The 27398-nt window shown below is 39.4% G+C and overlaps 1 protein-coding gene and 1 long non-coding RNA gene across 4 annotated transcripts; one reads left to right on the forward strand and one right to left on the reverse strand.

Annotated features, from left to right (window-relative positions):
• Nucleotides 1–767: 767 nt before the first annotated feature.
• On the reverse strand, nucleotides 768–9584 carry racgap1 (Rac GTPase activating protein 1). Its single transcript, XM_023291432.3, has 17 exons — nucleotides 9429–9584; nucleotides 8936–9043; nucleotides 8630–8832; nucleotides 8370–8512; nucleotides 8022–8091; nucleotides 7871–7924; nucleotides 7683–7760; nucleotides 7304–7421; nucleotides 6140–6282; nucleotides 5620–5784; nucleotides 5419–5514; nucleotides 4319–4517; nucleotides 3816–3921; nucleotides 3331–3463; nucleotides 2217–2343; nucleotides 1985–2084; nucleotides 768–1737 (listed from the first exon to the last, which is right to left on the reverse strand). The coding sequence occupies exons 2-17, from the start codon at nucleotides 9018–9020 to the stop codon at nucleotides 1662–1664; spliced, it is 1896 nt and encodes a 631-aa protein (XP_023147200.2). The 5' UTR covers nucleotides 9021–9043; nucleotides 9429–9584; the 3' UTR covers nucleotides 768–1661.
• Nucleotides 9585–14941: 5357 nt separating this feature from the next.
• Nucleotides 14942–21906, forward strand: LOC129349466 (uncharacterized). 3 transcript variants are annotated; one of them, XR_008602478.1, is made up of 5 exons: nucleotides 14942–15290; nucleotides 16678–16953; nucleotides 17234–17385; nucleotides 17944–18237; nucleotides 18636–21906. It is a non-coding gene; the product is annotated as an uncharacterized LOC129349466 (long non-coding RNA). The 3 variants fall into 3 exon arrangements; XR_008602479.1 differs by having other exon boundaries at nucleotides 17944–18019; nucleotides 18097–21906; XR_008602477.1 differs by having other exon boundaries at nucleotides 14944–15290; nucleotides 17944–21906.
• The last annotated feature ends 5492 nt before the right edge of the window (nucleotides 21907–27398 follow it).

The following is a 27398-nucleotide window of genomic DNA, read 5'->3' on the forward strand; positions in this document are numbered from 1 at the left end:
GAGCCAATGCCTGGTCCTACTAGTCTGTGTTATAGAAGTTGCAGATTTGCTGTGGAAACTATATGTCTCATGATATTGATGAAAAATGAATAAAAACAAGATTTTGGCTTTAGATCATGACACCTCAAGTGGATGTAAACTTGATTTGGTTGCTGTTTTAAATAGAACTCCTTAGTGTCCATCTCTTGTACATATTAAGTTATAAGGGCTCCAAAACGCTGGAAAAATGTAATGTGAATTAAAAAGGACATTTTGATCCACCCTTATGTACTTCAAACACCTGTACCTTCCAAAATACTCATAGTATGAAGTATGAACATTTTGTATGGTGTCATTAAATATACTAAGGTTATTGTACAAGAAAAGCATGTTATCATGAGGAAGTCATGAGGGATTTTTTTTTAGAAATTTGGTTAACTAAGGAATAACCCTTCAGCAAGACTACTGTTAAGTGCAGTTGAAATTAAGTTAATGGTTATTGTCAGTGCACACATTCGTCCTTAAAAAACACACTTATGAACATTGTAATATTTCCCATCTCCACCATCTATCCAACATGTAAAACAGCAGAAGGGCTTGGGACTCACTTGTCAGAAGTGGCCTTAAAGAATCTAAAGCAAGTGCAGTTGCCTTTGACTTACCACTTTTCAACAGAGTTGACTTTATAGGTCACCTCTCATAAATGAATGCAGTGCTGAGGTCAAAGAGCAATAACATTCAGGAAGTTAAACTTCATGACTCATTTCACAGAGAGGACAGGAGACATCTTTGTAAATGTTAGAAATGTATTTTATAAGTTACATGAATTTTGGAGAGCGTATTTGTGTACAAAAATTGTGCTAATAGTTAATCGAATAATGCCGCGGAAACTGAATTGGTGATATTACAAAGCAACTTCCGACTGTACAGACAATACACGGAGCAATTATCATGGGAGGAGCAAAATGATCGGACAATGCAAAAATAACAACTGGTGAGCAAAAACCCACAACTGGTTAAGCTTGTAGTTGATCACTGAGAAGATGCTGCCAATGAGAAAGGTCTTCTGTGTGGTCTTACAACCACTGTTTGTAGTTGAGGTATGGAAAATCAAGGATCTTGTGTGATTCTAAACATTTACATTACAAATCATTGGGGAATCAAGACAATTCAACTCAAATAGAAACAGAAATAAAACATCAAAACTAACAGCTACAAGCAGCCACATATTCAATTACAACGTAGAATGAAATGCCAATCTGTTCTTCAACTTCTGAGTGACACATGAGCTGAAAACCCTTAAAAGTAATGATTACACACAAAAGCAGGTCACAATAAAGCTGCATATACAGTACATATTTTCATCTATGAGCACACTTCTCAAAAAGAGTGACTAAAGTACACTCTCATGATCTGAAATGAGAATAACATGTTAAACATTTAGTAAAAGCAAAGACTCTAAAGACACACGTGTGCATAGATGGTAAAAGCTACAATTTGGTTAAAAAAAAAAAACCTTTAACAAACATGTAAAACCATCAAAATGCAACTCTTACCATTGTAAAATATAAGTAGAAAGAGGATGACTAAAATTGAAGCATTTTACAGCTATTATCAAATGTTATGCATAAATGCAAAAATGTTTTGGTTGTTATTGAAGGATTAAGTGGAGCTGCTTTGTATTATTTGAGGAGCGGCGAGGCAAAGAACTTTCCTTGGCGAGAAAATCCGACCGCTGATTTGCTTTTGCTCCCGAATCTGCAACAACCAGAGCACATAATGAAATTATTAATTAGGAACCGAAGTCAGTAAAAAAAAAAAAGAGTCAATGAAGGATAATGGGATATTGCACAGGAGATTAAGTCCTATGAAAAATGTTGAAAGGAGTCAGCGTTTGAGGAAAAGAAAACAAATTATAGCTTTCTTTGCCTCCTGCGTTCATTGACTGACTATAAAAGCAGCGTTAAAGCTGGGCAGGAGGGGGGCTGTGCAGGTGTGTGTTTACCTGGGGGTCAGAGTGGACTTCATGCGCTGAGACAGGGAGCTGGAGGAGGGAGTTTTATTGAGCTGGTGCTCTGGAGTGGTCAGAGGTCCCAGCATGCTCGCTGCAAAATTACAAAACAGTCAAACATTACGATTTTGGGCTCCTGTGAACTGTCAGGCAGTGAACAAATGTGCTCATACACGTACATACAAACACTGCAGCCACAACAAAGAAAGTTTAGTGAGCCCTGTACCTCTCTCTGGGGTGGCATAGCAGTTTGCGTTCTCGATGATCAAATGGTTCAAGTTCGGCTGCTCACTCTCTGCCATCACAAACTGGCCCCAGTAATCCACCGGCAGAGCCAAGAGACGCTCCACAACCTGAACACAGAGGGATTAGCATGAATGCAAAAGATCAGAGTTATTTCAGTGTATTGCCTCATCTTCTTCCACCAGTGCTACGCCGGTTAGCTTCGCCTTGAGCAACACAGAGGGGGGATTACTTAAAAACGGCGGATGATATTATGATTTTCTGGTGTGTAAAACGACACAGTAAAGAGATTTTTGGTGGCCTGTAACTGTTGTGGGAGTTCAGTCTCTCAAATCACGCTTGTTTACACAATTTGAATACATTCATTGCTCGACATTGTGATTGTTCATAAAAATTCATCTGAAAACAATTGCTTAATACATTTTTAAATATTAACACCTATTTTTCATGCTTTGCCTCATTGTGGGATGAAACTAAATTACATTTATAATCCCTGTGATTTAACTGAATCTATCCCAGCTTAAAATGTATTTATGTGTTGCATTTTTCCCCACATTATGTTAAATTATGAATACTCTCTAAATAGTAGTTGTAATTGTTGGTGGTAGAGTCTGCCATTCCTGTGCTGGATTAAACCCCCGCAAGAGGAAAAGTGCATTACTGTGTAATTTTATTTTACTAATATCAGTCTCAGTGTTTTCATTAGTTAATTAGCTTTTTCACACTAAAAATATTCAAGTGGCAAAACACAAAGGGGGGCTTTTGTTGTGAAGTAATCACAGCTAATGAAATTTAAGGTACAGTTGCAGAAAAGTGTGACTACCCCTGAGTAACTACATTTTATTTGCTAATGCCTGCAGAAAACAGACATCCAAACCATACTGTTACAAGCACGAGTATTTTAATTGATTTTTTCTGTCAGTGGTTCGATTGTAAATATTGCAGGAAGTGGTGGAACAAGTAAGTTTGTTCAAGCGGCACACCTCTTGACTCCTAAGATAACAAGCCCAGATAAGCATTTTTTCCTCTTTAGTATTTCTGATGAAGCTCAACCAGTGTTTTCTGCCAACAGAGTCCAACGAACGGGTCAGGCCTACCTTAGGCTGTCGTTTGGTGTCCTGCAGGATTGTCATAGGCTCTGGGTTTGGAACTGCATGTCCCACAATAGTTGGACCAAAAACACGGGCCAGGTTATGGTTGTCCATCTTAGTGTCCAAACTATCAGCGACTCTGAAAGATGTCATTAGATTCAGTTACGTCTGCCTGATGTATATAAAATCAAACAGCCACAACTAGAGGCAGGTTAAACACTGATAGTTGAATATCTAGTCAAGCAAATCATTTCCCTGTCTACAAATCCGAAAGTCAGATATAATTAAGTAGATTCTAAAATTCTCAGCACATTTTTGCCTGAAGCAATTTTGTCCAATTAAATTTAGAGGAAAAGTTCATTTACAGAGAGACGAGAACATTCTGTGAATATCAGCAAATCCCCTACAATGAATTAGAAGCAGGAATGTACAAGGCATCAAAGATCAAGCAGGTATACTACCGTTATAATTACAAGATGGTACGTGCTCACCTCTGAAGGTGGAGGACTAAGAAAGCCAGCGTGTCTCTGTTGGGCTGTGGCAGGTCACCAATGGTTTGGTACATCAGAGCCAAGCTGTTGTCGTCATCTGAAACCTCTGTGGGGGAATAAAGAAAACACTTCTGTGAGCACAGACTGAGAAATAGGATGTTGTGTGGATTTAGAAGCACCTTGAAAGAAAGTATACCTGACTCCACTAACAAACAAACACTAGAAAGGCCAACAGGCTAAAAGGTTAATCTCTTTTCTCTTTCAGGGCAACTTCCTGCTAGAGGTTTCAATCACTGCTCAGAAAACATTGCAAAAACAAACCAGAGGCCCTTGTGAAACCTGCACTTAATGGCTGTGTTGGGTACATTTCTGCTCCCCATTAAGAAGTTACAATGCAGTTATTTGAAGTTCTGCTGTAAATTTCTTTTATTAATGTGCTGGTACTTTTGCTGCAGTGCCCTACGCATCAGACCTGCCAAACACACACAGACAGAAACACACACCGGCTGCTTCCATGAAGGGACGGTTGAGGCGGAAGGTGAGAAGAGGCTCCTTGAGGTTCCTCAGGAAGTCCTTGAGGAGGCCAGTGATGGCGTGGATATCGTCCACCTTGCTGAGCACAGGGACAGTTTTGCTGCGGAGAAACTTCTCTTTCAGCTCCTTCACTGTGCGGTCAGCACCGGACAGACGGTAAAGTCCAGCCTTTAGAGACAAAAAGTACAATTATATACCGTTTAATTATACTTTGAACTTAGACCCAACTGGAGACGCAACAAACGATAGTAATTTTCAGTGAGTCTCCTGATTGTGTTTACAGCTCAGATTTTTTATAGTGAACAGTAGTATTTAAATTCAATACAGCACAGGGTAATATATTTGAAATGATAGTTATATAGTATCAACAGTAGAGCAGCCATACATCATTGTTGTAATATGTGAAGAGACAAAGATGTAGCACTTTAATGGCTGAAGAGTTAAGATGCTGACCACGAACCCAACATCCCCAGTTTAATTTCAACCTGTGGCCTTGTCTAGTTCTCTCTAGTGTTTCGTCATCCCTTCACCACCTCCATATTATTAAAGGCATAAACCTCCTCCCAATAATATTTGCTTTAAAAAAAAAAAGATGACAAAAAGAGCATTGAATTCTAAGAAGCTGCAAGCAGCAGAAATGTGACATTTTCCTCACATCACCAAATGGTGACAGGGTGATATTTGTCAGGTTAAGAGCCATGAGGACAAAGCATATCTTATACAAAAGCAACAGCTGAAAAGGCTGATTTGCCTCAGATGAAAAAAAGCCAACATTTCATAACAGCAGCTGCAGAAAAGAATTTTATGGAAGGAAAGTGGGAAAGTGAGAGAGGATCAAAACATAAAGCAACAGAGAGAGGAGACAGCAGCAGTCATACAGCAATCAACAGATTTTCAGTCCTTCCACCGTCCAATTACGCATTTAATCTCCTGGGAACAGATTGTAAAATCTTAGTTACAGCTCTCTGTCTTGGCTTAAAGGGAAGACATTAAAAATAACTACTGAGATGAGAGGCTTTACGGTTCTTCAAATTTCTGCATACTATTAAGACTGCAAAGCACCACTCACCTCATGCAAGCCCCTTTGCTCAATCTCACTGACACAGTGGACCACGAGAGGAGGAATCATGGGAGATGTGTCAGGGACATAGTCAGCAAGGACACCCTGGAAACAATTGGAGTAAACTGTCAGTGTTGTGATGAAATATTAGTGGATCCAAACATTTGTCTGCACATCAAGAAAGCAATTAGTGAAAATGTAATCACACACCTCCCCAATTCGGACTGGTGTGCCACCCAGGTTGGGGATGCAGGGCAGAGGACAACGCTCTCTACACTCGGGGTGCGAGACAACCCTGCAGTCACGACACTTCAGTGAAATCTTTCCAAACTTGATCCTCTTCCCACAGGGCACGCAGGATTCCGGCTTAATGACCTGTAAAAGACATTGAACAGGAGGCCATAAAGCTTTGGATGTTTGCAGCTCAACCAAGAAATTACACTTCGCTAACTGGCCTGTATAAATAGGGCTCAGAACGAGCAAGCGACAATTTAAGTGCTGGTGCCAAAAGGTTTCTGTACAGACACCAAAATAGATCCAAATAAAGCAGTCGCATTTAATTCTGAGAATATATAAAGAAACTTTAAAGTTGAAAACAACAACAATATAACAGAGAAGAAAAACATTCACGTTAAAGATAACCGGAATTCCTCACAAATCCCAAAAAGAAAATAGGCTTTTTTTGTCAAATTAAGCCAATGCAGTTCTGTCACGCAAATGTCATGCTTACAGTTTTGGAGACGAATTCATGAAGACGGACGCCGCCGTTGCTCTGTGGAGTACTGGGCTCAGCTTTCATCTCTCCGTCAGGGTTGCTCGGCTGCTTGAAGACATCCTCAGACTTGACAGATTCGGAGTCCCATTCCATAGCAGCTGAACAGGAGAGATAGACAACAAATACCCGTTTGTTAAAACCATGAATATTCCGCATGTTTAAGGAAAATGCACTGTTGAATCACGGCTTCAGCACATTGAAGTTTATTCAATACATCCATCAGGGTGTTTACTTTTCAATAAATTGTGTTTTGATGGACACTTCTAAAAATGAACAAGATCATTTAAGCCAAGATGCTATCCTGAACTGATAAAGCCATGTATAAAGAAAATGTTTCTGCATAATTAAATTAACTTTTAAGAGCACACAGAATGCAATTTCATATCCCTTTCATGATTATAGTGCAGGGCTTTTGCTTCATAGAGGAATTTCTGGCACCCCCCCAATGAGGCTTTCGCCAGGCCCTGAGGAGAACTGAGAATAAAAATAGCAATTCAGTTTTATAACCACTTTTGTTAGTTGGGATTTCATTTACTCACACATAATAGACAATTTTATTCATCAACTGGTCAGAAATACCAGGAAACTGCAAAGACTTCTCTCCAATAAGGCTACATAGACTCTGTGCCTTTACTGTACACAGAGCCACCATGCTCACTGTTGTGTGTAGTCATCCTCTCAAAGACCTACTCTAAGTCAGGAAAAACTGTGCAGCTACCAAGTATGAAAATATGATAGACTGGTAGGAGTGAGAGGGTTGAAAATTATATTATATTACATTTTCTTTATGTAATGACCCACAATATATAGCAATACTTCCTGGTAATGGACTCAAATGAGCTGCAAAACACAGACGGATGGATAAGTCAAAGTAAAATCATTAATTAATTTAAAGTTTTTTTGTGAAGTCCAACACTTCAGTGGGTGTCTTAGCTGGTATGTCTAAGAAGAGCAGCAGGGCTGAAAATGATGCTGACTCCAACTTTTAACTGAAGTTTACAACAGCCTACAATTAGATAGAAAAACAATGTAATATGACTATGGCAAGCAACAGGTGAAATAGACAGACAGATGACCTGCAGATACTGGACACATATTGCCTCATTACAGAAATCTTACTGGTCTTTCTCCTGCTGCGAGTCCAGTAAGGAACAGTCTCAATGGTAGAAACAGCCTCAACAGGTCCTCCACTTACAGGGACAGTCACTGTGGTCTTCGTCACAAGGGTTTCATTTACCTGTCACAGTAAGAAAATGAGTCTTGAGACCTTTCTTTTAAAAAAATAAAAATAAAATAAAAATCATTGGCCCTATAGGCTAATTTTCTTTTTTTTTTTCAGCCCTAAGACCTTTCGGTTGCCAAAGGTGACAGATTAGTTGCCATGCTATTTAAAGTCAGTGACTGTGGTCTTGTGTAATAATGTCACATGTAACAGTTATTAAAAAGTGACAACAACATCCAGATTGTGGCAAAAAACAAACAAACCAACCAACCCTACCTTCCCTGAAGTTCTGCCTGTTGATCGAGACCTTTTGGAGGCGAGTGGAGGGCCATCGACATGATTCCTTGAGGAGCGCTGAAATCGAGACATGACAAGACATGACACCTAAACTTCCAGCAAACATGAAGCATTCTTTTTTATTTCTCAGTTTTTAAACAGGAGTAGGGCACATGTATTCAACATACCCTTTTTTCACGTTTCTTGAGTCGTACTGTTCTCACAGTGGAGGAGTCCCAATCCTGCCGCAGATCAAGCACATTGCAATCAGATTCAGAGTAAACTTTACAGTATAATGTTGCTTTAAGACTAGATGAAGTTAAAGAGGGAAGTACTTACAAGAGAATCATCTGTCTTGTCATAGCTGATATCTGATAGGATGGAGGCAGACTCATCTATCGTCAACAGTCTATCGGGAGTGACAGAAAAACACGTTAGTCCCACCAATGTTGTTTTTCATGTTGAGAGTTTATTCACATTTGCTTCTACCAAGTACCTTTAATAAAACCGTTTTATTTGCCATATTTATAAATATAAGAGCAGTTACTGATTTGAAACTAGGTTGAAACAGTAAATGCATTCAGTAAAGTTTACAGCTATCGCATCAGACTCTAAAGTGAATTTCAAGCTCCCAACAACACTGGTCACAAACAAAACTAATATACGATAAGCATGTAAGTTACTCACCTTCGGCTGGTGTTTAGGTTGGCTGCTGCCTGACAGTTTGTGTTCAGGAAGGCCAGAGCCGAGCGCTGCTCTGCACTCAACTGGATGCTGTTAGAGGATCCCTCACTGGTCAAGAGGTCCCGCATCAACTGAATTTGACGGTCCTGTATCATAAATAACCAAGCAGATCACAAATAAGAGCCAAGTGAAATAACACAGCAGACTTAATCAACAGCAGCATTAAAGAGGGGGCTGGCATATTAGCCAATCATCAAACATACCAGTTTGTCACAGTCAGCCTCAGCCTTTTGTCTGCGGCGGATTTCCACATCTACTTGGTTCCGGGCATGTTTTAGCTTGACCTCCAGAGCTCCTCTCTCTGTCTCGGCGTTTCTGAGAACTTCTTTGCAGGATCCCAGCTCCTGCTCAGCCCTCAGCCACTTGCGACGGCAGTCCTCAAAGTTCTGTACCATCTGAATGAAGTCTGGGGAAAGAGGGCACACGTATTAATGTGGCAGAGAACTGTATAGGGACCTGTGTCAAATATCAGACAACAAATCTGAAGCCAAGACTTATCAGCTACTCACTAGGTTCAATGTTCTCATTGAGAACGTCAACTTGCATTCTCAGCTTATCATATAAGCTCTGGAGGCTCAGCACCGCCGACTCCATGGTGTCCTACGGTTTTAGACCCTCTGAAAAGAAACAGATTGTAAGTTAACTGCATTTAAATCATAAAGGTTGTGGCTTTACATCCTTTTGATTGTGCTGCTCTATGTTTGTATTTTAATGTAGCCAAACAATGAACAAAACCAATACACCAAAGTAGCACTGATGAATTCACAGGTTCACTTAAATATCTGTTCTTTGCAATCATGTTTAATCATCTGTGGAAAAATCTGCTCCTTTTGTTTTCTTCGGACGCTACCTCGTTAGCTTGTTGCTAAAGTTACACGCACTACACTGTAAAATAGAAAAGCAACACGGCGGTTATATTGGGTCAAACCGTAGCTACTAACGTCAACTTTTGTTTTATCTCCTCTGTTAGTAAATGTCAAAAAACAACAGTTAGCTACGTACCTGGAGAAATGTTGTGCGGTGAAACCTCTCGGTGATTACTAGTTAGAATGATGTTTTTTTTAATTTCCTTTTCTGTTTTTTAACACCCAGCTTCCTGCACCTTTGTCCACATCCTTACGCAGCCACAGCTACACTGAGCGCGTTGCATTTCAAATTTCGCCGCTGGCCAATCGGAGAAGAGCACCCCGCTGCTGTCACGGCGACGAAGAAGAAAACATCTTCAAAATAAAAGGTTTGTAACGGCCACAAAAAATACACGATAAAAAAAGAATGGCAAAGTACAAATATAGTGTAACACATATAATATATAGAAGTATAGCACAATGTAACATTAAAAACAAATCATTTTTAATAAAAACGAAGTGTATGAGATTTTAAAAAGTGCCTTTCAGTCGCAACTTTCAAAATAAAGTCCATACTTGCGAAGAAACGGCTATTTCTTGGAGCCTATAAGTGGAAAAATAACGACAGCTGAGAGCAACAGAGATGTGCCAAAAACTATGACTGCCACCATTATAGTAGTGAATGAAGTTAATATTTATCAACCGTCATAACTACACTGTAAATCCCAACTTACTCACTGTACTTAAGACATGACACATAATTCCCCTCCTGACCACTAGACTGAATCCTTTTCTAGGATGTTAATTTCCTTGTTAATCTTTATTAAATAATCATGTAGCTGGTGGGAGGAAATCAAAAGAGGTGTTTTGAGGTATGTTTATGTAGTATTTTGACTGTATAAGATTAGTCTCTGTGCAGTTTTATAGGAATATACAAACACAATCTTTTTTTCCACTATGAATAGAGAGCCTTGTGGAGGATTGTCCATTAATTTTAACCAAAAAAATGACTTTTTTTTCTGTAATATGTGAAAGGTTTAGAGCAGTGGTTCTCAACCTGTTAGGCTTGGAGCCCCCCCTATAAGCTGCGCCCCAGCCCCAGCGCCCCCCAGCGCGGTGCCTACCACCCCCAACCCACCCCCACCCCCACCAAAACCACCCCATAAGTACACTACAAAACGTAAGAGGGAAGTTATTGAATTGTATTACTAACAGAGTCAAACCAAGAGTTGTAGTATGACCAGCAGGAGTCAGTTGCTGGCTGCAGTAAATTTGTTGAATATTTGTGTCTCTTCGCTGTTTGCAGCGGTTTTGCATTTTGCAGACGGTCCCTGTTCACTCGTCGCACAGCCGGCTGCTCATAGACACCAATGTTATTTCTGCAGCTCGAAAGACAGCTACTTTTGATTTACCTGGGCTTGTAGTACATTGTCTATCTAACAACGATGGAAAAGAGGCATCGTTTATGTTTAGACAACGTATATTTAATGACTTATTGATGCCGGAAATTCGAATTTGTGAATATCTTTCCGACTTTACCGAACTGTTTTGTTTCCTGACGTCGCCGTAATTCGCTGGCTTCATGCTGTCATTTGTGAGCATTTCACCACAAATAACATAATTCTGTCTTGTCCTTTAATAAAACCAAATTTAAGGTAACTCTCGAGGTATCGCCGGAGTTTTTAGGTACTGATGAATCTTCACCCGTTTTGCGTTTTTCAGACACCGTTTCCGTCAGTAATTTTCTAACTGCACACAAACTAATGAATCGGGATGAACTAGAAGCCAACCTGAAGAAAGACCAAATAAATGTGTTTTTAAAATGTTTTATAGATAGACTTGTGACGTCACAGTGAGTCTGTTACTCTGATTTTATCCAGAATGTAAAAATCTATTTTTTATAACATCACAGCCTCAGAGCAGACAAAGCTTCACGCCCCCTCTCAGATCTCTGGCGCCCCCCTGAGGGGGCGCAGACCCCAGGTTGGGAACCACTGAGTTAAACTACAAAAATGTTTGTCTTTTAATAACTTAATTATAAACTTTTAGTTTATGAAAAAATATTTTTGTTTTTAAGAACCATCAAAATGACACCATTTATCAGACCCAGAAATTATGAAAACAGAATGAATCTATGGATTTTCAACTTTTTGAAGGTCCTTCAACTGCTTATGCTTTTGTTATGTGCCATACAGTGGGAAAACTGAACTAAATCTAGGCCTTAAATTATCAAAATCACTTTATTTTCTTTATGTTCCATTTTAAAATGGTATTAATTTTATAAATTTTAAATTATACACATGTATATGTCTATTCATTGATTCAACTGTCAACCAAAATTTATTTGAATTGAAAATAATTATCTATTGTCACATATTGCTGTTTGACAAATGCGATTCATTTTGATTAATTAATTACAAAGCCTGTAATTAATTAGACTAATTTTTTTAATCGCGCCCCACCACTAAAAAAAATACCAGGTTCATCATCTATCTAGTGATGGTTCTTTATCTGTCAAAATATATGTCTAACATAAAGCTGATACGTTGACACTGACAAATGTAGAATCTTCAAACAAAAAACAAAAGAAAAGCTAGTCAACTTGACAGAAAGTTGACATGTAGAAAAAGTCAGTTTTACATGAAATATAACAACCTTTTTGTTGCCTTAATGCCATTTTTCTCTTCTGTACTTTCACCACAAATTCCCCAAAAACAGTTTTTTAAAAAATGAACAAATTTCCCTGGCCTTTGGACAGCGTTTTGTGTTCAGGTTTGCTAATGTGAATGGATTCACAGTACAGAAGATTTCCTGTAGTGAGCATATATTTTCCCACAATCCTTTGCTATATAAAGTAATTTACCATTTAAACATTAATAATGATAAAAAGAAAAACACCCTGTAAAAACAGAAAGGATGGTGAGGTTTTCAACTTTGCAACAGTCCCTGAGCAAATCATATGTGATGCTTGGTTCCATTGGGAAAATTCCAACATTGTAAACTGAAAATTGTGATATTTCCATAAAATCATTTGATTCTACATGACTCACATAAAAGTGTCCAAAAATATACTGCTCACACTGGATCTGATAACCAACAACCACATAACAAAATAATTGTAAATATTTGGCTACACTGAGAAAGAAAATGGAATGAAAGACCACAATCTGGAAGATTATGGGGAAATTCCCAAGTTCTTGCTTCAGACAGACACATGTAGAAATTCTTGGAAACATTACTTTGACTAGTTTCCCTGTGCGCTAAAGTTTTGAGTAATCAGGTTTAATGTTACAGTAAGATTCTTCTTTACATCCAACTTTATACAAAGAGAAATACAAGACAATGCATTTACTGTCCAATACAATGAATTAAAAGTTGTGGTGCAGATCAGCTGTGTGCAAGTAGGATACAGTATGTACACATTAAATGAAAAAACAATGACATTGTTGGAACAACAAGCTGTTGTCCACCATATGAACCCTGTTCAGTACTAAAAACTACCTTCTGAGCTTTAGTTCTGTTTAAATCAGAACCACCAGTGTTTGAACAACAACAACCAGAATGTAGTGCAGTGGTGCATTTACTGAGAGAAACAAACAAAAGTAGAATTAAGGGCAAATTATATTTATTTACTGATAATGACTGATAATAGATTTTTTGTTGTTTTATTTTAATTTGGTTTTATTTTTTTGTTATCTTTTTGTTTTTGGGGAGCAATTTAGAGAGTCCGATTAATCAATTTATATAGATAGATAGATAAGATAGAGAGAGGAATCAGGGTGGAGAAGTTGGAGAAGGGCTTACTGATCCACACAAGATGTATTTGTGGAAAGCCTTTGTAACTCTTCTCTTGATGCGTTTCCACAAGCTCTTCTTCTTTGTCTTGACCTCAGTTCTAGTGTCGGCCTCTGAGCTCTGCTCCGATGATGTCGAGGAGAGAGTTGGATGAAGGACTTCATCTTTGATGTGGCTTCTTTTAATGGAAATGTCCTCAATCTGACCGCCTGCCCCTGGACAGCACTCACCCATTGTACCAGCCTCAGAAGGAGTTTGATGTAGAACTTCTGTGTGGGTTATTTTGACATCAGCATCTCCGGTGGGGATCATTTCGATGCCAGAGATTTTAGGTAGGCCGGTATCCACAGAGTTTTTGGGTGATGTAACAGCCACGGGTGTAGTTGGTAATTGGACACTTAAGTCTTCAGATTCCTGCCACGATGTGCGAACTGGATGTTGGAAGTTCAAGTTGACATGTTCCTCCAATGAAACAGCAGCCCGGGAGGAAACTGAATGTCGGAGGTGAAAGTGTACATGTTCCTGCAGCGACATAGCAGCCCGGAAAGGAACTGGATGCTGGACGTTGAAACTTCCATGTTGTTGGTTGTCTATGTGTGTTAATTGAGTCCCAGCATCTCTTGATGGGCTCTGAGGGATGCTGGCAGCAAAAAATTCATGGTCCAGAACCTGTTGAGCTGTGATCCGGTTGGACGCATCAAGGTTCAGCATGCTTTTGATCAAGCTAATGAACATCTTCTGATCCCTGGGGTGGTCAGTGTCTTGCTTCATGTTTTGCTCAATTTCATCCAGAGATTTGAGCATAACACTCCTGGTCTCGGACGCACGGAACCCGCGTTCACGATAAATATCCTTTGGAGTCTTGAATCTCCAGCGTGAGCTGCTGTTGTCTTGGGGATAGAAATAATCACTAGTGTACAACCCATTATCCAGGAGGTCATCCGGTGGCTGGCCTTGGGTTTCTACGATATATCTGACCATATCGTAATGCGAATTGCCCGGGTACATACAGCACCCCATGGCCAGCTCTGCCATCACTAGACCCAGAGCCCACATATCAACGGACTCATCGAAGGGTACTCCCAGTAACATTTCTGGTGCACGGTAAACGCGCGTCCCCACAAATTCACCTTGGTGTAGCGCTGACACTGGACGTGCTAGGCCAAAGTCAATAAGTTTGACTTTCAATGGTTGATGACTGCGGTCAACAACCATGATGTTATCAGGTTTTAAGTCCATGTGTGTGATACCAATGGAGTGCAGGCTGGCGAGAGCTGTGGCCAGCTGATGTAATATCGGCTTCAGCTCTCCAATGGTAAAGAACCTGTCCTGCTCCTTCATGTAACCGCGGAGACTCATATCAAGTAGCTCAAAGGTGATGCAGATATTTTCTTTGTCAAAGAAAAATCCGTCCCATTGGACAATGTTGCAGATGTCATGATCCAGACACTGCATCCGCTTCAGTACGGCAATTTCATAGATGGCCTGTTGCAGAACGCCTTCCTGGCCCTTGTTCACTTTGACTGCAACTGACTTTTGGGTCTCTGTATTGCGGCATTTTGCCACAACACCAAAGGCTCCTTCACCAAGAATGTCTTCTACCACGTGGAAACTGCCAAGCGTGTTTCCTTTTCTAATACTGAGGTTCTTTGCCATGTCGATAGATGCTATTCCAAAGGATTGTTGATAGGTGAATTTACTGAAGAATCTTACTCTCTCTGAGCTGGTGTTTTCAAACGACTGTTCTCTCAAAGTGTGGCTACATTATCTGACTGTCTGCATTTATACAGTTTTGAGCGTGGCGTCATCAATGATGTCATAATATTTCACAGGCTGTGATTGATTGTGACCTCACGTTCTATGCACAAGCTCCGCGCAGATTCCACCAACGGCCGAAAAGTTTAAAAAACAACACAGGGCTTCAAAAGACAACACTGCACAGGGTGTATGCCCAATAAGTGTGAAGTATAATGTAAAATAATTTTAATAAAATAATTATTCGCTTATTGACTTTGATAAGCGGCCAGTGGTTCATGTGGCTTACCGGTAAGGTCGTTGTCCCGCCTCGGACTGTTTCGGTCCGTGCGCCCGTTGAAAGTCACAGCTACACAGGTAGTGAAACGTTGTTGTGCTTGTCATAGCGGCTGTTGGCATTTCTGCCTGAGTCTAGAGAGATCTGACGCCGTTTCTCCGCTAGTAGTTGACATTTTGCGCCGACACTTTGGTGAGTTCAGTACAAGCGTGAGGCAGCTAGCCGTTATGCTAAACTGTAGTATTGTTTACCGAGTTGACTTGTGCTGAGTACATTAGCAAGCTAGCAGCGTTAGCCGAACGGTTAATCCACGTTTACTCGTGCTAATTGCGTTAGCCGACTAACAGACTGTTCTGAGTTTTTAAAAATGCCAGACACACATGTTCTGTATACTGGTGTATTTGTAAGACTGTTTTATATTCAGTGTAATGTGAATGTTGTGTTGGTAAACGCTGCTCATGAGATAATATTAGTGCCTTATATGATTAGCAACACATTGTATTAGCTCCGTGAAACTAATAGATTGGATGCTGGTTTGTCATGGATGGTTTGTGTTTTAATCCCCTTTCCTCGTAAGCAGTTGTACAACTGAATTACAACTGACCAGTATGCTAATTTCTTTTTAGCTTCATTCTGTGGTCATTAATGTTGACAGGTTCGCTCGAAGCTTAAATGTAGTTTGACTGTGAAAATCTCGAAACACAGGATTTTTCTTCAGGCCTTCCAGAGAGTCCTAGAAGATTTGAGAACTTTGTATTTATCAGATGGTGAGCCTCAACCCATAGGGAATTGAAACCCACACAGTTCTGTGGTCAGGATTTTCACATGCCCAACTGCTAACAGATCAACCAGGTGGTTGAGAACAGTGACATTTACAAACCTATTTATGTCTTTTTGCTGAATGTATCCTCTGGGTTTCATTGGGTTGTTAAGCCATCAAACCCCAGGTATTTTTGCAAAAAATTTTGTGGCATGTCCATCATCTTTGGTATCCATCTTCTTGGCTAGTGCTGTATTTAAGATCTTCTCATAGTTGTTATTGTTACTGAACCCAATTTCACTAACTTCATGAAACCAGTGGCATGGGATGGTGCTCCACTATCGGCCTCTGATTGGGAGAGGAAGCAATAACTTGAGTTAAGTGAGTGGGGAGGTGCTGAATATTTTATGTGGGAGGACAGAGAAGACACAATGCCTCAGTTGTCATGATTTGTGGTAAGACATTTGTTGGATGTTTAAGGGGTAGCTCGTTCCACAAAAGTTAAGGTGTGCCTTTTTAATAGCTGTATGTCTCTGGATATTGCAGTATGGCCACACAACTTTTATGGGGGGGTTTGATTTCTTGTTGTGTGTGAGATGTCGGTATAGCAGGTATGCAGGAATGTATTGCAGGTGAACATTTTTTTAATCATTCATTTAATCGTTAATTTTGTATCTCTTGTTTGTGCTTTTCACAGTGACTGTTCAGATTTGTTTGCTGTAGTTAGCCTGCCCGGCCTTGCAGGGCCTGTAGATGAAAAGATCTGAGGGTGTGCCTTGTGAGAGTGGACTAACTCCTTTTATTCTTGTTTATTTATAGGCCTCCCTCAGGTCCCCCTCATCCCACCTCCCTTGCAATAGACCACAGCAGCAGTTAAATTAAGGCCCAAGAGGCAGACATCCTGCAGCAGACTGAAAAGGCAGAAAACCAGTTGCATGAATGAAATGAGAACATGAAGACTGCTCCCTAAAAAAAAATTGAAAGTTCTCAGCTGACCGTGTGTCAGGCAATGACAGAAATGTCAAGATGAGGGTGAGGCAGAGGACAAGGACGCAGGAAAGGTGGTCCTGCCTGCATCTACAGTCTGATCATCAGGTGTGTATGACTCTGACTTCTCCCTCTTGGCCTTTTCTTTCCTCAGTTGTTGTTGAGGAACGCACAACAGCTTAATAAATCATTTTACACATCAGGCAAGAAAAGACTGGCAGAGCCATGAAGTCATAAAAGTTGTTTTCCACCACTATGGCTAACGCAGTGGCTGCCTGAGCTGGTTAAAGCGACAACAATACAGCTAAATGATCACCATTCACTCACATGAAATTTTAGCTCACACACTCGCAACAAGTGGTCGCATGTGTGATCATTTTGATTGCAGTCTTCAGCCCTATCTGTGCTGCCAGTGTGGACATTGATGCAAAGACTTCAGGCTCAGAAGATGACAGACTGTCTATCCAGCCATCACACCAAGAGCTGAAGGGGTGAAAGCAGAGGCCACTTGTGGACCAGCCTATAAAGACATCGCATTGGGTGAGTCACAGTCAAACTGATGACAGTGTGATGTTTGCTATTGATTAAAGTGAAGCCAAGGTTAATGTGTATAAAAAATGAAGTTCTTACATTTACTAAGTATGTCATCATGACTCACGTCATTTGCACACATACAATGCATACATGGAGCCGACTTTATGACTACAGATACTTCTCACTGCACAGCACGTTTCAGTAGGCCCACATGAACATTTTGACGAAGCCTGGAAGAAAACATACTTTAGAAGTAAGACTTGAATACATTTCTGCCATTTTTTTGAAATTAACACCTCCTCGTGTCAAAGATCTGTAATGTTACATATATGTCATGCAAAAATGAAATCTAATTCATTTGTGTGTTACTATTTTGTGTATCTTGTGCTCCATATCAAGAGGCGTCATCCATCCATTAGCTGTTCCTGTTTTATCTCATAGAGGGCTGCAGGAGCTGGAGGACACCAGTCCATCACAGAGCTACACAAAGAAAGACAACCATTCATGCTCACACTCACACATTTAGAATTGTAGATTTACCTTCCATGCATGTTTGGATTGCAGGAAGAAGTTGGAGCATCTGCAGAGAACCCACCCAGGTCCAGAGAGAACATGAACTCCACACAGACAGAACCAGCAGGTTGGTGCTGTTGGCTGGTTGGTGCTGTTAGCTGACTGTGCTAATCGCTGCATCTGTGTCCATTTTTTTTCTTATAGGACGAAGAAACAGTGAGAGGAACCCCAGGATGATCAAAAATGGAAGAATTATGCCAAGATGAGACGACAAAAAGCCCCAAACAGAAAAAGAAGAGTCAGACCAAAGAAAAGAAAGAAGAACGGCTTTGACTAATTCCAAAGGTAACCTTTCTGAATTGCAACGTCTCCATAGACACTGTTAAAGCTGTGAAAAGAGATAAGAGATAAAGTTCTTTATTTCTCCCCACGCCAGGGGAAATTTACATTGTTACAGCAGCTTATGTAACAGTAGACGTAGTGATAAGAATAAAATAATAATAGAACAATAGTAATAATATTTACATTATATACAAGGGTGAGAGATGAGGATAAAGTGGCTTAACAGAAAAAATAAAAATAAAGTTTAAAAGTGCAAAGATGAAATCTATGTTCAGACAAACTGTGTGACATCCTGATATCTTGAGTTATTACTCCAAATAAAAAGGTGGCTTTAAACAGTCTTCTGCATCATTTCATTGTCTATTTGTTAACACTTGTAATAATTGTGTGTTTCACCTCAGCACAAACAGCTGGTGGAGAGGCTCTGTTACCTGTCTGTCCTGTGTCTGCTGTCCTGTTCTGCTGTTCTGCTGTCCTGAAGGAATGTGAGAGCATTCTTTAGCTCCACAGTGCTCCAGTAGATAGTAGAGCCTCCTATTTACAGATGTATCTCCACAGATAGGAGCTGGATGCAGCTGAAGCATCTCATAGTTATTTGCAGGACAAATAGGACTTTAATACATTGGATTTGTATTGCTTTGATACATGAATAAGACAGGTGTGCTTACGATCAGTCTGCCAAGCAACAGTGACAAGCAACATTCAAACATAAACACTAAGGCATTGAAGATTATAAAAATAAATTCAAGATTGTCCCAGAAGCACTTTGTTCAGTACCATGATAGAACTATGTTCTTGTTTCGTACTGGTAAAATGTTGTTAAGGTCTTGTATGTCACTGCCTATTCCCGATTCACTATCTATACAGTACTGCGAGAGTTTCTATTGGTGACACCTTTCTTCATTTTAAACCACCAGTGTCACAGGTGGAAATTAGCACTTGTGCTATAACCTGGCATAATGCATCTCTCCCCACGGGGTTAATGTTGTTTGTGCGCTGTCCCATGGATCAAATAAAGAAAATAAAAAATATTAAAAAAAAAAAAACAAAAAACTTCTGAATATTGATTTACACAGCTGAACACTGGCTAACGTGTGATTTTCATATTTCCTGTGTGATTTTTTTAATTTATAAATTGTACATGTATTATTTATTGTATCATTGCTGTACTATTATCACTTTTGACATTCATGCTGATGCAGGATTTGCCTGCCTCATGTTTCAATTTTCAGTGGTGGAAAATGAGTAAGTACTAAAATACTGTACCATTTTAAGATACCAATACTAAGTGGTGGAATGTAATTCGGTATATATATTCAAATACTAAGTATACACTTGATATACTTTATTTGACTGTTTTGTTCAACTTTAGATTTCTCATCTCACAGGCAAATATTGGCCTGTGAGAGGGACGTCGTTCCATACGTCCCTCCTGATGCCAATGCTTTCCAGTTCTTCCTGGGGGATCCTGAGGCATTCACAGGCCAGACAAGATATATAATGCCTCCTGTTTTGAGTCTACTCCGTGGTCTCCTCCAAGACGGACGTGCTTGGAAAACTTCCAAAGGAAGTCTCCCAGAAGGCACCCAAATCAGAAGTCCAAATCACCTCAAATGGCTCCTTTCGACAAAAAGGAGAAGTGACTCTACTCCAAGCTTCCTCTGGATGTCCAAGCTTTTCACCCTGTCTCTAAGACTGAGCCCCACAGAGTAAACTTGTTTCGACCGCTCATGCTTGCAGTCTCATTCTTTCGGTCACTACCCAGAGGTCATGACCAGTAGTGAGTGTTGGAATGTAGATGGACTGGTAAATTGCTTGGTGAAGCAACTCCCCTACAAACCTGCAAGGAGCATTCCACTGGTTTCCAGCAGAGAACCATGGCCTCGGACTGGGAGGTGCTGACTCGCTACCCAGTCGCTTTACACTCTACTGCAAACTGCTCCAGTGCATGCTAATAGTCATGGTCTGATGAAGCCAACAGTACCACGTCATCTGCAAAATGCAGAAATGTGATTATGAGGTCCCCAAATCAGACACTCTCCTCCAGGCCTGGAGTGGCTAATCGGGAGGACCGGGACAATTCCCGGTGGGCTGGTCTGATGTTTGGGCCATGAGGGCAGGTGTTCACTCATGGCACTGGGTTGATCATTATGTCCCAGGGCCTCCTCTGCCTCCACTGGCAACTCTTCTCTTTTTTTTTCTGCTTTTTCTTTTTTTTGCAGACGCACCCCGACGTAACACGTTCGTGCACACGGTCAGTGGTGTTTGAAAGATGGAAATAGAAAGAGCAAGGGTGGCACAGAGACGGCAAGAATTAAAAAGAGGAAAGCTCTGGAAACTGACACAGCCAGATGTGCTGACATTAGAAACTTTGTCACTAAAACAAGCTCGTGGTTTGAAACGAGGACGATGAAACGGTTACAGCAAGATGTAGAACTTTGCAAACCGTTAATTATCAAGTCAGTGAATTGTGTGGCATTGTGGCATCTAACATAACGTTATTTAATTTAAAGAATAGTATGATGCTGGGAAACTTTGTCTTATGAACACTTATTTGCTTGATATTTGATAATGTGATGTAAAGAATAGTGTTGGAGATTTGCCCTTTAACTCATGTTCTCATATTTGTGAAATGTAAGTTGTCATGGAAGTGTTTCCTTGCAGAGGAAAAAGAGATTATAGTGTTGTTAGAAAGTGCAACACTTTTTATTTTATTTTTTTAATTTAATATTTTGATTTATTTTTTAATTTCATTTTTAAGGTTTGGATATCTGTGAACAATTATTTGAACAGATTATAGATTCTGATATTGTTGTAAAGAATAATGTTGGAGATGTGCACTCATGTTGAAATAAATCCACATTGTGAAGCAACCCTCACTTACACTGAATTGGAAATATTTGAGAAAAATACACTGAATTACAAGGCTTTACAGAACAGAGTGCTATTCAATTCAATTCAATTCAATTTTATTTATATAGCGCCAATTACAGTCAAATTGTCTCGAGACGCTTTACAGAACCCATATGCCTGACCCCCAGAGCAAGCCAAAAGGCGACAGTGGCAAGGAAAACACCCTTTTAACAGGGAAAAAAACCTCGAGCAGAACCCGGCTCTAATGTGGGGGGACCCATCTGCTGCTGGCCGGGAGGGTTGAGAGGGACAGAAGAAGTAGAGAGGTAGAGATAGAGGGGTAGAGGTAGAGATAGAGGGATACAGATAGAGGGGTAGAGATGGAGAGGTGGGGGGTGGGACACAAGGACCATAAAACACAGCCACATATCTGAAGCATCCAGCATCCAGCTCTGGGACCAGGGACACTCGGAGAAAGGACACAGAAAGAAACAGAGTGAATGTAATGCAATAATGGTATATATAGTAAATACATAGGTAGTTAGAGAAGGGCTCAGTGCATCAAGAGAGGTTCCCCAGCAGCCTAGGCCTATAGCAGCATAACTAGGGGCAAACTAAAGGGACGTCAAGAGGGGAAGTCAGTTGTGCAAATGAAAACACCAGCTCACCCCGTCAGGGTCACCCAGTCAGCCCTAACTATAAGCTTTGTCGAAAAGGAAGGTTTTAAGCCTGGTCTTAAAAATAAAATTGTATTTAAAATCTATTGTAGACTCAACATGTAAGGTTATAATTACATGATTTTAATAGTAGTAGGACCGGTCTGAGGCATGAAACTTCAGAGCTGAAAATGAGTTCCACTCCGGCCCTGCTCTCCTCACATCAGCTACTCCTTAATATCCTGTCCATGAACACCACAAACAGGATTGGAGACAAGGAGCAGCCCTGGCGATGTCCATCACCCACCGGAAATATGTCTGACTTGCTAAGAAAGCAAATGCAGCTCTACATTTGGTTGTATAGGGACTGAATGGCTTGTAATAGTGAGCCCAGTATATCAAATTCCAGCCGGGGCCTTGTGAGTATCCCCACACCTCTCACTCTGGGCAATTCTGGAAAAGAAGAGAGTCAAACCCCTTTCACGAGTTTGATTCCAGAACCCTTGCTGTGCATTTTGATATTAACATTTAAATTTACAGTATAAAACTGGTCATGTCTCAGCAAAAACATACCTGTAGGTCTACAGAAACACAATGTCAAAAGTGTTGGATATGTCTATTAAATGTCTGTCTATTAAATAATGGTAATTTCATTGAATGTTTGAAAAATATTATAATTTAAATAACTATGCCTCCTCCTGACAGGTGTGGTCAAAGGCATGATATAATCTCAGGAAAGCCTTGAGGAATTTCTTCAATTCTGACACAAATGTTGACTTGATTTCAAGGATGAACTGATTTGAGGGTCATTCCGCCTCAATTCATGAATGTCCCATGCCTGACCATCTTCAATTTGACTTTTTTTTAATTCTTATTTTTTAAAGTCTTGAACATCTGGAGTCATAGGTAACATCAGTTTTGAATGAAACATTCTTAAAGAAGCATGGGGTCAAGTCAGATTTTGTGTTTTCGATGCGCTGATCTGTGGGACAATGTTTGAAGTCCTATAATTTGAGAATAATGTAGCACAAGTCCTGAAATTTTGTAAGTTTTTTTTTATATGTATTTACATGCATATATGGAATTCAATGGTCCACCCCTTCTTTGATACTATAATGCAAACCAGATATATGATGGTGCAAATTAACTCTTACAGTTGGGTCTTCTATTAAAGTGGCTACACTTGCCAAATGTTCAATGCATATTCAAATATTGGTCATAAATGCAAAAAAAAATTAAATTTTATGGTTTTTTTTTCTTATGAAGTGTGCCTCTGACTGGCACCGTACTCTACATTTTTAAAGCTCCTATTGTTGCCAATCACAGGGGGAAAAAGCCTCTTAGAGTGAAAAATGTACAGTGCTTAACAAATTTATCCGACCATCTGTCATAAAAATGAGAAAACACAAATATTATAGAAACCTGTCAAAAACTTGTTTCAAGCTAAAAATTTTATTATTTATGAGGCAAACAACAAACTGGAAGAACTAACTAGTCCTTATTTGCATATATTCACCACTTAATATTTTGTGTGACCTTCTTTGGCCCTGATAACATTTTGCATTCTTGTTGGCATTGTTTTCATCTACTTTTCTCACATTCTCCTTTGTTATTGAGTTCCAAAGTTTCTAGCTCCCAGAGATTTGCTTTGGATGAAACTTTTGTGCAGTTTATTTTTGAATGCAATAAATCCCAGATCTGTTCAACTGGATTCAAGTCTGTACTTTGACTTGGTCAGTCCATCAGTTCCAGAAGTCCAGATTCCTTTTTCTTGGTACAGTAGTCTCTGCACAGCTTTGAAGTAGGGGTCATTGTCTTCTTGGTATATGAACCCACGACCAATCGGGTTCAATCCAGAAGGATATTCCATGATGCACCAAGATGCTGTAATAGACCTTCTGGTTCAGGATATCATCAATTTAACTAATTTATCCATGCCATTTCCACAAATGGAACCCCATACCATAATGGAATCTCCACGATGTTTCACTGTGGGTGCAATGCATCCTCAAAAATGGTTTCTCAGCAGCTGTTCTGCTCTTTAAGCCTTGTTCCTTCAGTCATCTGCTTATGGTCATTCTGGAGACTTTTTCAGATTCTGATCTAGAAGCTTTAATCTCTGCTTGAATATCAGCAATGGTCTTACTTCTGTCTCTATTTAAAATGTTTAGGTTCCTGACATTTGTTTAGTTAGCGTTCATTTTTTTCTGCCTCTTCCTTGTCGCATTTCGTGAGTACCAGTCTCTGCAATCAAGTCCAAGGCATACTTGACCACACTGTGTGAACACTTTATGTCTCACTCTGTATTTCTCTCAAAGACCATCAAGCATAATGAAGTACTTTAATTTGGACATACTAAGATAAGATAGATAACATATACACTTTATTGATCCTTAAATGGAAATTATTTGTAACGGCAACAACATAGACAATCGAGACAACAGAGAAGGAGTGAGGAGAGGTGGGACTGAGCTGGCTGGTGGGGGGAGGGAAGAGGGGCAAGCTTGAAAGGGTGAAGCGTCCCAGTCTGCTCATATAGTCTGGAAGTCGCTGATTCTGGTGTTGTTCTTGTTAATAGTCTTTCGGCTGTGTTTCCGTTTAAAAACATGAGGCTGCTTTCCTGGTAGAGTCTTTGGCTCCTGATGAGCGTCTGAAGCTCTGCCATCTTGTTTGTCATGGAGCAAATATTTTCCATAATAATAGGCGGAAGAGCCGGTCTATAAGGCTCTCTCCAAACTCTCTCCCTGTTCCTCCAGTTCCCTTTTACTCCAGCTCATCTCCCTCTACGTTTCTTCCGTAGTAATTCCTCCGAAATTTCATGTCTCATCCCAGCAGTTTTAGAGAGCTCAACGAGATCAAGAGGTTCCTGTCGGTAGTAAACAATAGCCGACTGGCTCCGTTGCTCCGCACGTAGAACTCCACTGAGCAATGGTAGCGACGGTCTTTTCCACTCCATTCTCGCTCGTCACTGCTCCTAGATAATCAACAAAAGTAAAATAACAATTGTAAAAACATTTGGCTTCAAGGAAAAAAAGCCGCTAAACTAAAAAACACAGGACTAAAAAGCTGCCCTATAACAGGCTGCCGCATCACCGGCGCCCTCCTGTTTTCTTTCAAACTTGACAAGAAAAACAAACCTGAATGACCGTTACAGAAACATGGAAAAAAAATTAGGGCTGGGACCTTAACACGTTAATTTAGATTAATTAATTAATTAATTAATTAATTACAGAATAAATAAATTAAGGCATTTTAATCGCACCTTTCTCAGTTCTCTCATTTGTGGCACACCGTTAACTCGGAAGAACACTCCAGCCCAGTAGGTGGTGGTAATGAACCTAACGTCTGTCTGCAGCATACAGTCTATGGTCTGCAGAGAAGAAGATACACAGCGAACAAGTAGGTTTGGTGAACAGCAAAGGAAGATGAGACTCATTGTGTTTGTTGGGAGGAAAGTTTTCTTTTAAAAGTCTTCCTTATGACAGCTTGGATAAAAGCGTGGTTGTTTGCAAATTGTGCAACAAAGAGTTTTCTGATCACTGCAGCTCTTCAAGCCGACGGCATCACTTCAATGCTAAACATGTTGCTGTTAGCACCAGAGCTAACGTTAGCTACAGCAGTCCTGCTAAGGGCTAACGGTGTAGCCATCCCATAATAGACCACTTTAGAAGACACTGAAAGTGCTTTAGTTTACAAAAAATTGTAAAATGTTGAATATAATCGCTATAACTGCATTTTGATTTTGCAGTAATCTGAATGTAGCAGACATGAAAAATGCAGATAAATAGAAATTAAACAAATTCCAGTCTTCAATTCCAATACAGTCTGCTGGTTTTTATAATCTTAAACTTGTGATTAGTTATGTGCACAATTATCTTAAAAAGTAACACATTAGCTAACCAGCAGAAGAAAATGTATCATTAACTAACTAGCTGACTTTATGTTAAGCTAATGACGCTATGCTATATTAGCTTGCTGTAGCACTGCCTAGCTAACTAGCTTGAATTTGGTAATTTGACATTGCTGTTATGTCAGAAATGCTCATATCAATGATAATAAAGTTGTTGCTGAATTATAGCTTTTGCCCTAAGTCAGTCAGTTCTAAATTAACTGGTTTTAATTATACGGTTTGAAATTATTCAAATTAATTTCTGTGTGTGTTAGCTAACATTTATATTGCCAGCAAGGTCAGAGCAACAACAAATTTTGAAAACAAGAAATGCATTCAGAGAGCACAGTACTCCGCCACAGCTGTTCATCCCCCCACATGGCATTGTCAGAAATGCAGCATTTATTTTTTAAGAAATGCAGCATTTGTTTATTAGTTATTGATGATCAGAAATCATGGCAGTATAGATAGTGCCGCTGTCTCTCAATGATACAGAGATCTTTAACAAATCTGTGGATCTAGACTATAAGCCACATCACTGCCAAAATCTAATTAGGTGGTCCTTGTCATTTCTGACCTTCCCTGAAAATTTCATCCAAATCTGTCTGTCTTTCCTTAAAGTCTGTTTTTGAGTAATGATGTGCACAGATGGAATAACAGATGGACAGACAAACGTACGCCAATTGTCACATAACTGCGCCACATTCCTATAATGTTCCAGTAATGTAATAACATTAATATTCTGCACAAGTCACAGGTTAATATAGATTAAAATGACTTGTGAGATAATGATTCCCAACATCCTCAAGTCTTGTAATTACAAAGCTGGCATCTGTTAGAAAACAACCTACTAATTTGTACACTAGTACCTTTATATTAACACATAAAATATTTTTCTGTTCAACAGCATAGCATTTTAAAAAAATATACAAAATGTGTTCAGTGAACACAGCTTATACATTTTAATGGGTTTTTTGTTTATAATAAACTGGTTAAAAACATATTTTGTACAATGCATACTTTAATTCAATTGAAATGGTAACTCAGCTTGAATTAATAAGCCTTTTTCAACTAAAAAAAACAAAACCTGCTGACTTAACATAAAATAATAATGCCAAGCTTGTAACAAATATGTGTTTGTGTAGTAAATAAATGTTTATAAGTCATTTTCACAGTTCATAATATTTGTATAGACAAAATAAAAATAATAAAATAATACAATTTTGCTCCAAATTTCGGAGCATGACAGTGCTTTTCTATATGAATTGTGATGCACAAATCTGTTTTCATTTTATTAAATTTTTGGTAATATGTTGAATCATTTGAACTTTTATTGAAATAATTCCATGTGGTAAATTTAGAGAGATAAATCACTAATTGGTGCAGCTGTTAACGATCTGAAGTGTGACCCTGAATACACAATGCTCTTTCTGACACGTCAGAAGAAGCAATAAAAGGTTATAAACCATTGATTTGATCTTTAACAATGTGCTGTATCTTTTTAAAAGCCTTTTCAGTTATCCATTATGTAAAATCTTCATCTTGAAAGTCACTAAAACTTTCAGATAAATGTAATGGAATGGAAGTATAGGCTAGCAGCAAATAGAAATAATCAGGTACTAGTACAGTACTTGAGTAAATTTACTCAGTTCATGTATGTCAGTAAATATTGATTATTGAGTAATTCCTCCAATTAGATTTTTAGTGTCCTGTAATAACTTCTAACATTTAATTATAAACAGCAATACAACGTAAAGCCATCATGT

Source organism: Amphiprion ocellaris, chromosome 8, assembly GCF_022539595.1.
Source record: "Amphiprion ocellaris isolate individual 3 ecotype Okinawa chromosome 8, ASM2253959v1, whole genome shotgun sequence".
Lineage (NCBI taxonomy): Eukaryota > Metazoa > Chordata > Actinopteri > Pomacentridae > Amphiprion > Amphiprion ocellaris.